At 54.7% G+C, this 12,623-nt stretch overlaps 4 protein-coding genes across 4 annotated transcripts; 2 read left to right on the forward strand and 2 right to left on the reverse strand.

Annotated features, from left to right (window-relative positions):
* Positions 1 to 1,023: 1,023 nt before the first annotated feature.
* Positions 1,024 to 3,849, forward strand: J4E92_007271 (uncharacterized protein; the record flags this gene model as incomplete). The annotated part of the gene is made up of 2 exons (XM_051498634.1): positions 1,024 to 2,962; positions 3,128 to 3,849. The coding sequence occupies 2 exons, from the start codon at positions 1,024 to 1,026 to the stop codon at positions 3,847 to 3,849; spliced, it is 2,661 nt and encodes an 886-aa protein (XP_051350908.1).
* A 3,254-nt stretch (positions 3,850 to 7,103) lies between these two features.
* On the reverse strand, positions 7,104 to 10,159 carry J4E92_007272 (uncharacterized protein; the record flags this gene model as incomplete). Its single annotated transcript, XM_051498635.1, has 2 exons — positions 7,104 to 7,211; positions 7,262 to 10,159. 2 exons carry the CDS (start codon positions 10,157 to 10,159, stop codon positions 7,104 to 7,106), a joined length of 3,006 nt encoding a protein of 1,001 aa, XP_051350909.1.
* Positions 10,160 to 10,685: 526 nt separating this feature from the next.
* Positions 10,686 to 11,609, forward strand: J4E92_007273 (uncharacterized protein; the record flags this gene model as incomplete). Its single annotated transcript, XM_051498636.1, has 1 exon — positions 10,686 to 11,609. One exon carries the CDS (start codon positions 10,686 to 10,688, stop codon positions 11,607 to 11,609), a length of 924 nt encoding a protein of 307 aa, XP_051350910.1.
* A 132-nt stretch (positions 11,610 to 11,741) lies between these two features.
* Positions 11,742 to 12,199, reverse strand: J4E92_007274 (uncharacterized protein; the record flags this gene model as incomplete). The annotated part of the gene is made up of 4 exons (XM_051498637.1): positions 11,742 to 11,762; positions 11,810 to 11,896; positions 12,008 to 12,100; positions 12,152 to 12,199. The coding sequence occupies 4 exons, from the start codon at positions 12,197 to 12,199 to the stop codon at positions 11,742 to 11,744; spliced, it is 249 nt and encodes an 82-aa protein (XP_051350911.1).
* Between the last annotated feature and the right edge of the window lie 424 nt (positions 12,200 to 12,623).

Below are 12,623 nucleotides of genomic sequence, written 5' to 3' on the forward strand. Positions count from 1 at the left end.
CGGTGAGTCGGAAGTGAACCCGATGGAGGAGGCAGTATGCAGGTACGAAGGGTGGAAATTGGCGACTTATGGAGGACCACGATAACACGACCATTCTCGACTTCCTCGTCCATATTCGGCATGCCACGAGCTAGAGCCTTGGCAAAGGCTAGCATGTCGCCTACTGAGCATGGGCGATCCTACAAACTTCGGTAACGCGAGCTCTAGCTTTGCTCAACCACTTGAGCAATTTCTTTCCGACAGATCCAGCCTCGTCTGATGCGGTGACGGGCAACAGGCGGATATGCTCGAGGCCGTGCCTCTCCGCACTGCTGCACATTCGGGTCGCGGCGGCGTGCTGTCATCTGACTGGAACCCAGGGAATGCATGTATGCGACGCAGCAGTGTGGCTTTTGGCTCGGAGCTTGTGCCTTGCTGCGGTCCGCACGTCTTGCCGAATGGCATGATACCCCTGAAAGCCTACTACGATGCGGATCCTACCACCACCAGCTCCTCACAAGCGGTAAATTCAATGGATCCTTGGGTTAATACTCGCGGGTTATACCCGCCATCGCCCATCTTCCTGGGAGATCTCGAAAGCTGGTTCTTTACTCCGCCATCCCCATCGCCCCCAGAAGCAGCAAACTCGATAGTCCTGAAGCGGCGCTGCATGACATCGTACTACTTTACGCCGCGCTGCCGTTCCTGCAGATAGCACTCAACCAGTCCACGCCCGATTAGCGCTCAGTGCAGCAGCGCAGTAGGGGCCCGCAGTTGAACCCTTGGATTCCTCAATTGAGGTTGCCGGATCTCTCCTACCGCATATCGGATCGTCATCTGCACCAAAAAGCAAACATCACTTAATGCTGTCAGCGCTGGCCGGGGGTAGCACAAGACGTGCCATTCGACGCAATTACACCCTATGTGGGCATTGACTTCGTAGCGCCAACTGAACTGGTCCCGCGATTCAGTCTCGACTGTCATATCTCTAACTACCCTGAGTCGCGCCCACGCCGGCACCACAGCCACCAATCTTCCACCATCATGGCTCGCGGCGACCGCGCACCCAAGAAGTTTTCCTTCCCTCTACCTCGCCGCTCGCGACCCAAGAACGACGACCTCGACGCCCGCCCTGCACCGTCGATTGCCTCTGGTCCCGACAGGCCCTCTCGTCCCGAAGACACCTCCAGCAAAGCACACCGAATCCTAGGGACGTCCGATGTCCTGCATCGCTCGGCATCTCGGCAGTCGACAATACCACCAAGTCCTGGATTCATGTCCATCACTGTGTCTGAGGCTAGCTTCGGCTCCCACATCGACGAGAGAAACACGGCAACACCCACCGAGAACGACGGATACCTGAAACGTCCCACCATGGCAACACGAGCCTCGTCGAACGTTCTGGGACGCACATATACTGGGGAAAGCAGGCATGGCTCGGATAGCAGTTCCCTCCATCGCCGGCTACACCCTCAAACGTCGAATTCGACCCTTCGATCACATTATGATGCAAAGAAGTCGCCGCTGGCCATCTCCCAGCAAACTTCCGACTCGGCAGTCAGAGACAGGGCTTTACGAAGAGGGTATCCCCCGGTGTTGACGGATCATGGTTACGACAATCACGAAGCGAGTCCAGTGTCGCCTGTCATCCTGGAGGAAACGAGGAAGAAGGAATACCGAAAGAGTAAGCCAGCCCGGTTAGATCTTACAAAACTGTTCCCCAAGCCGAAGGATGGCAGCGACGGTCATGGCGGTACGCTGCTTTCGCCTGCCAAGATGGTCAACTCGCCGGCCGCCATGTCATCCACCTCTGAGTTCTTTCCTCGCCCAATGACGAGGCAACCGACGCCACAAGTACAGCCTGCCAAATTACAGAAGAAGAAGAGCATGAAGTACCATAATCCTCCAGTAAAGCCTCAACCTCAACCTCAACCTCAACCGGATATGAGTCCAGTACGGAAAGTCAAGAGAGATCAGTATGATAATGCCAAGATTCACGTACGCCGTCCACCAAAGGGCGTCCAGCACTGGTTCGATGCGCTCGATGAGGATAGTGAAGAAAGTGAGGAAGAAGTGCGCGACTTAGAAGACAAACGCCACAACAGCGTCGCGACTGAGCCAGACCTTGTGCCAGACCTTGTGCCTACTGCTATCGAGGCTTGGCAAGTAAGGAATGCATCTCGTTGCGAAAGTCGATCGCAGAATCCCACACCAACGTTCAAGAGGGACAGTTTTGCGCTTGAGGATATCGTCGACATTACCCATCTGACCTCACCCAGCCAGTACTCTTTGGACACATATCGCTCACATACCTCAGCAAAGACCAAGACGTCAGCTATCTCCAAGACTAATCTCCAGGACTCTAGTGTCTTGTCTTTCTCCTCGTCTGAGGATGAAGCTGACGACCGGTCACGATCCCGCAAGGGCAGCGTCCGCAAGAGCATGGATAGCGCCGACTACACAGGGGAGATCGTTATCGGTCGCGCGCAAGCTTACGAGCTTCCACCACATCGCCGTATGCAGTCGTCGGGAAAACTGAGCATACTCTCAACGTCAACAAACGCCACTATCGAAGTTATGTATGCACCAGAACCGCCTTTCCCTTCGTATCATCACCCTCGTGGCAGTACCTACAGCGGTGGCAGATTGTCCAGCCACGTCAGGCAGCCCTCGATCATTCACGAAGACGACGACATCCGTCCAAAGACCGCTGTTACCCAGCCGATTTCACCAACGGCGCACAGTGTTGTGAGCACGCGCACGTCAGCCAGCGCACCACAGGCTCAGTCCGAAGGGTCACGCAAGTTTATGCAAGTCACGCCAGAAGAGGAGGCTTTGTTGGAGCTGATGAGGAAGAAACGTGCCGCTATGAACAAACAGATCGAATCATCGCAGTCATCTACACCGGAACAAGATCGGTATCAACATAAGTCAACTAAACGTCCTACACCGCCGCATCGCACGTCTGCCTCTCTTGCAGAAGGTATGTCTCCCAGCTCTGCGCGAATGGTTGAGTCACGGAACAAACACCGAGCACCCACGAGTGCACCTTGCTCCATCGCGCCATCACGTGGCAGATCTTCGACGACAGAGAGCCGTGCAACTACAAGTCGACTCCGTGACACCTCGGCCAGCACCACTTGGTCAGATCGAAACTACTCACCTGTCAGTCGCGGGAGAGTGTCGCACCAATTGCTCACTCCGTCCGTGTTCTCGCCTCAGGACATGTTGTCTCCCCCGTCTCCACCGCTTGCTGCGAGCTTTGCATCGCCCACTACCACTGGTCACCCATCACCCCTGCCATCGCCGATGACGCCTGCTCTTTACGCCGATGAGAGAGACGTCGCTGTGAAAGTTGCAAGCAGTGACACGAGCAACGAGCTTGACGAGCTAGCTATGCTTGATCACGGTATCATGCGTATGCCCTCCGTGGGTGCAAAGTCTGAATCCTCCCACCGACGACGTAGGACCGCATCCAGCGACGCCGAGATAACCTTCCCGGTGCCGCCCACATCCACCAGCTTCCGCGACCTGACTCCAGTCTCAGAGGCATCGTCCCGTGCTCCCAGCATCGTCGAACCCGCACTACCAAAGATGCCGAAGAAGAACGCGCGACACATCAGCGAACTCGCGCTCGCGAGCATAGAAACCCGGAGTCGGCAGAGCAGCATTCGTTCTACTGAATCCCGTACGTCGGTTTACTCGCAGTCATCGAGCTACTACAAGCCCGCCAGCAAGGGGAGAGCGCGCCATTTGAGCCCAGACGCCAATGTTACGAGCAGTCCCAGGATGACGAGTAATGATCGGGATAGGGACAGCGTCAGTGATGATGTCCTGGCTGCCTGGGGCAGTCTGGGAGGGACGTACTAGACTTCTACTTTTTCTTTTCTCCTTATCTCATCTGACCGTTCTATTGCATTCGGCTACGACTCTACTCTCCAGCATTTTCATCATTCTCATTCCAGCGGTATGATACCCTTCCGCTTCTCACCCGCCGCTTATAGTTCGGCCGGCCTATTTACCTTAACTTGTAAACCTAAAGTCGCTATCTGTTGTACGATTTCCTTTGTCGCTTTTTATCACTGCATCGCCTTCTCAGGGTTTCCAGCATCAGATGCATGGGTTTCGTTACCACTATTACCCTTATCGCATGAGGACGGGGGCTTGGTGATGAGGTTGGGCCATTCACATTCCCATCATAGATACTTTCCACGACTCGTAACCCGAGTCTTCAACCTAGAGTTGAGTCGCACATCAAATTGCGCTCGACAGTCTAATCACATGACTTTTTCCAACGCAACTCATATTCCATGCCATGTTTTTTGTCATGTTCCCCCACCCCCATGATGCATGCACCCCTTTTTTCCTTCTCAAACGACTTTCTTTTTTTGGAAAACACCAGCATGTCATTGTAGGGCCGTGCACCCGGCCCTATCTCGCTTCTGCACGCCCCGTGCGACCCCAACGAGAATGGGAAGGAGAATGAAAGTGGCGTTTGTCATGCAAGCATCAAGGGAGAATGCAGGATGCAGCCACCCGTTCAACAACATATTCCGCGTTCCCGCGTCGTTGGGAAAAAGCGCCATGAGACTGCCCCAAGAAAAAACAGATATTTCAAATTCCCGAAGGTGACACAACACACCGCCAACTCTCCTGGACGCGGTACCCGAATTGTCGAAAAAGCATGACGGTCCTCGCTGGCTTGTGGAGAGAGGCTTTCGTAGTGGTGTGAGGGTGTCTACTTTGGGAAAGAGGGAGTGAGGGGAAGGTGGGGAGCATGCTGATGGAGTTACTCGTTTGGGATGTGTTGGGGTGGGCTTGGTGTTTCTTTTGGTTGACTGCGATGATCGCTGTGGTTATCGTGATCTTTGAGAGTTGGATGAGTTGAGGATTTTTTGCTGAGTATGCAAGTGTTTTGGGTTATTCTTATGAGTACTATGGCGTCCTCCTACGACATGCATGGCGTTGGGGCTCACTGGGTTGTCCAGCAGACGATTGTATGGCCTTCCGTCTCTCGCTTCTTCGACACATCTCTAGTCCTCGGATTCTTGAGGCTGAGAGTATCAAGGTACTTGCTCGTGGTTCGAACAAACAGTGCCACCATACAGACTGACGATTAAAAGTCTGACACACGAACGCAAACGAACCCTTGTCTTTGCAGTACCTTGGACAAGTTTTTGAGACGTTGTAGTTAACATGACTTTCTTCAACGATACCATACAGCCCAATATCAAGATACCTCCCAACCTGCTACAATCAACTCAATTCCTACGCATCTTCACACCATTCATTAATAATCCCTCCCGACCCCATCTATTGACCCTGAATCTGCACCGCAACACCCCCCTGAGGAATATACGCCGCCCCAGAAACCGTGTTATCACCCCTCGTACACCGATCCATAATCACACCAGCCGACCTCGCGATGTCGTTACTGAACGCACAAGTTAGCACACCGTCCACATCATCACCCTCACACTGTTCCAACGAAAAGAAGAGATCACAACTCACCAATTCACGCTCTTAGGAGCATCATCCCGTCCCCTTACACTAACCACATCCGCACTACCCAATCTACACTGCACCCTCGCCGTAAATCCATCAACATTACACTCCTGCCCTGTATTGCCTCTACCCGCCAGATCATTGATACAAGCCACGGCGTCGGGCACAGAAGGAGGTCGTTGGGAGAGTTGTTGGCAGTTGGCGAAGGCTTGGCGTTTGTCCAGGTTCGCATCGTCAGTGTCAGGCGAGGTGGAGAGATCGGGATTGGGATTGGGGTTGGCGGCATGGAAGGCGGCAATCGCTTCCTCGGGGCTCATGGCATGCACTGGGTCGACGATGAGGCTGTCGACCCAGGAGGTCCAGGTGAATTCTGGTGTTGAGCGGGGGGTTTTGAGGGCGGTGCTGCTGCCGAGGGTGGCGAGGGTGAGGGTTGTGAGGAGGGTTGAGAGCTTCATTCTGGTGAGGGTTGGATGGGCGCGGGATAAAGGTAATTAAATGTGATGGAATGGCCGTTGGTGGGATGTAGGTATGTGCAAGCGACGTCCTTCAACTCATTTATACCCATCTCACCTCCCACAGCACCATAGAGCACCACATGAGACCTTTTCTCAGGCCTCCAAGGCCACCATATCGTGAAGCTTCGACGACCTTGCCGGAGACATTCGGTGTCAGCCCGGGGGCCTTCTTGAGTTAATCGGCGACCATGAGGATAAAGCAGCAATGTACTTTCTCATAGTAAATGCAACAGACAACCAATGACAAAGGGAATCTGATCGCCGAACACGTAACACAGCCACTGTACCGGTTCTTCAGGCTGCCCATGTGACAAAATACTCGGAGAATTGAGCGCTGAACTATCTCGCCATGAGAGTACACTCAAGGCCACCCGTATACAGGGGGGTAGAGATAGCAAGTGGGGATGTAGGCCTTCTGTCTGTTCAATAAGGCCGTACTTCGGAAGACAGCACTGGTATCGCATGTGAGCCTCAAAAACGTCAGGAGGCATACTACGGAGGAAACGAGAGTTCATCGTTGTGGTTCAGTCCTGGGACCAGTTTGTTCGATCGATTACCAACTCGAATGACGTTGTCTTACGGCAGTTCATAAGGTTCGTGTGAAGGGTAGACCATGGTGTGTTGCGGTCCGAATACGCGGAAGCTTTGAGCAATGTGGAGGCGCTAGTAAACGTCTATCTTGTAAGGCGTCCCACGTCTTCTCGACTGGGTTCTGGGCAGTGATTGATATCTTGAATCTAGAAGAAGATGTTCTGTGGGACTAAAAGGCGAGGCATGGCCACCTCGGATGCATTTCTTCTGCTCATTACATGGACAGCCCATCACAACGGAACAACAAAGGTCAGATTCCTCTGCGATCTTATGCCAACATCATTTCAATTGAGAAGCGCAGCGTATACATTACTTTATATGCAGATATGCTTTCCACTATAGCAGCATCGACGCAACGACAATGTGTGATGCAATGCAAGTCCCAAACTCCGCGTGTAATGCGTGAATGATAACGGATCCAGAAAGGTACAAAGTGGGTATATAGAAATACAAAGTGTAAGAAAGAGAAGTGAAATGAAGCGTAACATGGCGATGCAGTCAAGCTACTCGGCGTTATTGTGGCGTCGTCATAGTGCGGGAGAGTTGAGAACGTTGTGGCATGGCGTCTTTGCGTAGCTGCCGAACAACGGCTTCGAGCTTTCGTCGTTCTTCTTGTTCCGCCTATGAATTGTTAGTGATGTGCGAAACAGTCGTGCATGAATATGACTTACCCTCAGCGCCTTCAACCCCTCAGCCGTCCGGTCCCTCATCATCTTCCTGAAGTCTTCTCTCAACATGCGAATACTAGTCGCGCCCATGTCAAGCTGAGCAGCAGCGCCATTTGGCATGCCCGGCCCTGGACTCCTAACCCCGAGCCACTTGACTTTCTCGTCACTGAGCTCGCGCTCCAGGGCTTCCTTCTCGTCGCGCAGCTTGTCGATCTGCGCTTCAAGGACTTCGCGGTCCTTTTCGTTCTGGATGGCGTCCCGGGTGAGGGCTTCGTACTCGGCAGCCATGCCGGACAGCTCGGCTTTGAGGTTGCGCTCGGATTGCCGGGCTTCGGCTTCGGATTGTGAGGCAACGTCTTGCACTTTGCGGAGCGCTTCTAGTTCGCCAAGGAGCGCTTGGTTTTGCTCGGTGAGCTCGTCGAGCTCTCGCTTGATGGCAGGGTTGGCAGCGGAATCAGCGGCACGTTGCGCACGCGTACCGTAAGCGCCATCGAGCTCTGCTTTGGCGAATGTGAGTTCCGTTGTAAGACGCACGATTTCGCCTTCGAGGTTGCGGAACTCTTCCTCCTTGGCATTAAGGGAGTTGGTTGCGTCCAACGAGCGAGCCTCGGCAGCTTGCTTCTCGGCAGTTACGGCTTCGAGAGCAGCTGTAGTTTCTGTGATCTTCTCCAAAGAGTTGGCAAGTTGAGCCTGGATCGTTGCCGCCTCGGTACGAGCTTCGTCCTGGGCATCCCTCAATTTGGTCTCTAACATGAGGGCCCGTTCTTGCGCGTCCCGAACCTGAGCCTCGTAGCCAGCAGTGCGTTGCTCGGCCTCTTGTGACGAGACGTTGTATGCGGTGTTGCGCTCCTGGTGGTCCTTCAGCTCCTCCTCGAATGTGGCAGCACGCTTTTCAGCCTCTTGCATCTTGCTCTGGAAGTTTACAGCTTGCTCTTGCACGTCCTTGAGCTGGTTCTCGTACGCGACAGCGCGTTGCTTGGCCTGGTTAAGTTCAGTCTCAAAGGCCATCACTCGCTCTTGTACGTTGATCAGCTGAGCCTCCAGACCAGCGTTCCGCTCTTGCGTCTCGCGCAAGATCTGTGTGTCAGTCGAGACCTTTTGCTCATCGAATTGCTGTAGCTGTTCCATTGCACGCTCGAGCTCACCCTCCATGGACTTCTTCTCAGATCTCGCGCTGAGCAGATTGGTATTGAGTCGCTCGAATTCTGCCTCTTTTTGTGCGTCCGACTTGCTGTTCAGTTCACGTTGCTGCTTGATCTGGCGCATCAGAACTGATTGCTTGTCTTTGAGACTAGTCGCCCGCCTGAACAGTAATTGCACCTTTGAAGAGAAGGCAGGAAGAGAGTAGCTCTCGTTGACGTAGTCTTCATCTGGCGAAACTTGTTCATTGGCATCGGGATCTTCGGCAAGTAACTGACGTCGCTCGCGTTTGCGCTCACGTGCTTCTTCTTCGCCAGTGAGGATGGTTTGCCAGAGGCCCATGATTGTAGTCTCGTACTTCTCAGCCTTCTCAGCGCTCTCGGACTCGTCGACCGCAGGACCCTTAGAACGAAGCTCGTTGATTTGCTCGTTCATGGCATACTGGATTTGCTCGAGGTTGTAGAAGGAGTCTTCCATGTAGTTGAGCTGTTCGGTAGCGCCACCACCAGTGATGGCGGGTGGCGGTGGGATCTTGTCGGACTGTTCGTTTTCGGATCGAGATATTACCGCATACAGTTGGTTGTTCATGCCCTCCAGACGGCCCTCGACTTCGCTCAGAGTATGCCTTGAATTGTTGCGGATGTTGGACTGTTCGGCGGCGATGCTGCGGAGACCCTGATCGAGGAAATCGAGCTGGCGATCTAGGGTTGACGCGTCGGGCGTTCCTTCAAGAGCCAACGGTGGCAGTGAATAGTCTTCGTCACGCTCGGGGTTCGCCTCGATGATGAGTGATCTCAGACGCTCGTTGATCTCCTGTAGTCGCGTGGCAGTCGCATTCAAGGCTTGATCGTGACGCTCTGTGGAGGCTGTGAGGTGTTTGCCGGTCTGCAGCACGTTCATGAGGTTGTCGAGGTTCTCGGGCGTCCTGTAGAAGCTGCGCTCGTCGAACGCGCCGTTGAGTCTGCCGTCTTCGTAGGTGTTCAGGCTCGCGGGGCTGTCTGGTCTGCGGAAGCGGTCTTCTGACATTTCGGAGTCGTCTTGACGCTGCTTTGGTCCCTTGTGCGTAAGCTGCAGTACAGCCGCAGTGTGCATCAGGAGTTGCATATCGATCATGCGCATGCGAGACTCTATCTCGAGGCACTCCCGAATGAACTCCTCGACCTTCTTGTTGCTTGACTCCAGCCCTTCCTCTGTCTTGGGGTCGTAGTCCTGCACGGGATTGCTGCCTTTGCTGCTCTTACTGCTCTGCCCGCGCTTGTGTCCGTTTGCCTTCTTTGAGGCCAGCCGTCCGAGGGAGCGCGTCGCATCGCGGATCTTCGTCTCCGACTCCAGCTTCCGCCTGACCGTGCCCAGACGAGTGTCCAGACTCTTCTGCTCCTGCTTGAGCGCCTCCACCTCCTCGACTGAGAGTATGTCGAAATACTGGCTGTCCCCGATTGCCGTCTCAACAAGCAAGTGCATAGCCACGGGATCGGTGTTCAGCGCGTCCGAGTTTCGCTTGCCAGAGTTTCGCGGTGTGTAGACGCCGTTCTCGCGTATTGTCTCCCTGCGGCCGTCTACGAAGACCTCTGGGGGCGGTATGAAGGCGCTGGCACCGAAGCGCGGGGAGATCTGGTAGGCCATGGGGAAGAAGCTGGGCGAGGCGGTGCCATTGATGCCGGACGGGTAGTTGGACGTGGGCGAGGGAAAGTCATAGAGGGCGCGGGGACTGAGCGTGTCCCCGACGTAGGGGTACTGGGTGCGCAGGCCATTGGCGGTCATGGTTCTGAATCTGAGCGAGCGACGCGGCGACTCGGGGCGTTGGGGGGTGATAAAGGACCGGATGGAGAAGGCGACGGGAGCGCCCAACAGTAATACTCGCGCAGCCAGCGGGGGTGGTGGGCGCGCTCACGGCGAGCAGCTCAACATGGTTGCAATTGGAGAGTTGGCTCAGGAGACGCTACTCTAGCAGTCTGCTCCTAGCACTCGACTGCGCCCGTCAAGGGGTGAATGGGCCACTAGCCGGCGGGAGTTCACGCGTTCATGCGCGCTTGGCAGGCACCGCCCATCTAGACATTCCCCACCATCCCGCGCTCTCGTCTCGTATTCGCTGCGCAGTCCTGACGACACCATATCTGGCGTCTCGTAGCGTGCCCCGCGCGAAATATTTCTCTGCAGTGACTCTAGTGCTGGTGCATCTCGTGGTGAAAGTGCCTCCCATCTGATTGCGTCTCAGTTCTCGTCACCCGTCGATCGCCAAATTCGGATCTGCACTCCGCTATCGATAACGTCCGTGTCAGTCAACAACATGAGCGCACGCGCAACCTACACCAAAGACCAAATAACAAAGTACTTTGACCGCCTGGGGTTGCCTGACCAAAAGAGAACGTACGATGTAGCCGGTCTGGACCCCGAGAGTGCACTGGAGTACCTCGCACTGCTCCAGAAGCTGCAGCTAGCAGCCGTGCCCTTTGAGAACATCACCCTGCATTATTCGGCCCATCATTCCATCTCTATCCATCCGGAGGAATTATTCAAGAAGATCATTGACGATGACAATGGACGCGGTGGGTATTGCATGGAAAACAACAGACTATTTGGCACGCTGCTGAATTCGCTGGGGTTTACCCTGTATTCAGGCGGTTGCAAAGTTTGGGCTGCTGACAGCTGGACGGGCTGGTCGCACATGGTGAACTTTGTTACCATCGGCAACACCAAATACCATGTCGATGTTGGCTTCGGGGCTGACGGGCCCGTTGTCCCAATGCCGCTCGACCGCTCGGGCACAGTCCAAAAGCACATCCAGCCTGCATCGGCCCGTCTCCAATGGCGCAACATTGCAGGCAACACTGACCCCGACCAGCGCTTCTGGGTTTACGAATACCGGAGGAATGACGAAAGCGATTGGGAGACCAAATACTCATACAGTGAGTTGGAATTCCAGCCTCAGGACTACGCAGTCATGAGCTACTACACTTCCACCAGCAAGCATACCTTCTTCACGCAGATGGTCGTGGCAGACAAGAAGATATTGGGTGATGATGGGGAGCTAGAAGGGAAGATGAGTCTGGCGGCTGCTTCGTTGAAGTGGAATATGAAAGGTCAGAAAACCAAAGAAATCGAGTTCAAGAGCGAGGGAGAGAGGTTGGAGGCGCTCGAGAAGTACTTTGGAATGAAGTTCAGAGACGTGGAGCGAGAAGGCATTGCCGGACTGCCATCAGAGATCAAGTAGACACCAGGACTGAACATTGAGAATTGTTGATTGCTCGCATGCGTACTATTGCTGTACATGCTGTAGACCCTCCCAGCGCGATCTAGTTACTATTGGGTATGTTGTATGCTGTGTCGGAGTATCTCGCATCGTCTAGAGGAATCGCTTCTCGCACTGCCCGTGGTTAGCAACTTCCAACAGCCCAGCACCTCCATACGCACCCTCCATGGGTTGTTGAGCTCGAAGCCTTCCGGAGCAATCGGCTTGTCTGTCTGTCCGCGCATGAACCCGGTCAGCCGGCGGTCGCGCTCCATCACTGGGTCTCGTAAGTATGTCGCATGAGGTCATCGTGAAACTGTCGTACTTTGCTGTACACATGTTAGCTTTCCCCTGGTGCGCGTATGTCTCTCGCAACCTACCCTGTCCCATTGGTCGATACCCCTCCTGGTCTTCTTTCCTCCGTTCTGGATCTCCTTGAGCTTTCCGACAGACACGGCGCTGAATGCGAAGAACTGGCCCTCGTGTTAGCAGCCTTTCACTCTCAGGCGCGCCAAATCACTCACGCCCGTCATAATGGCATAAGGCAGCAGAGCCTCGAATGGGACACCCATGATTGCGGTAGTGTGTTCAGGCGCGGTGGTGTTGCGGGGTGGGCTATCAGTGCGGACTGGCTGGAGGTGCCGTCGGCCTGAAGTGAGGTGCGGCGGCCGTGCGTCAACTGCTCCTTGGCGGCAACCCCGACTACGACCAAGGGTGTCATTTCGGACGACGACAGCGCATCGCCCATACCATTTCCTGCCGAGCGACAATTATTCTCGGTGTCGCACAGACTCACCCTTTCATACGAGGCGCGAAACCCGCAACCTTCAGCCGCCAGACCCCCGAAATAATTGCCTCCGCCGCGATCGCACCTCCGCCTTCCCCACAGTCACGCCCAACGCGACTACGAGACCGCCGCATCTGCCTCGGGCGATTCACGGCCTCTGAAACCCATTACACGATACACCTCAGTCGAAAACACGCGGTTCTAAGTTT

The sequence above is a fragment of the Alternaria infectoria genome (genome assembly GCF_024043175.1).
Source record: "Alternaria infectoria strain BMP 0036 chromosome Unknown scaffold_12, whole genome shotgun sequence".
Classification (NCBI taxonomy): Eukaryota; Fungi; Ascomycota; class Dothideomycetes; order Pleosporales; family Pleosporaceae; genus Alternaria; species Alternaria infectoria.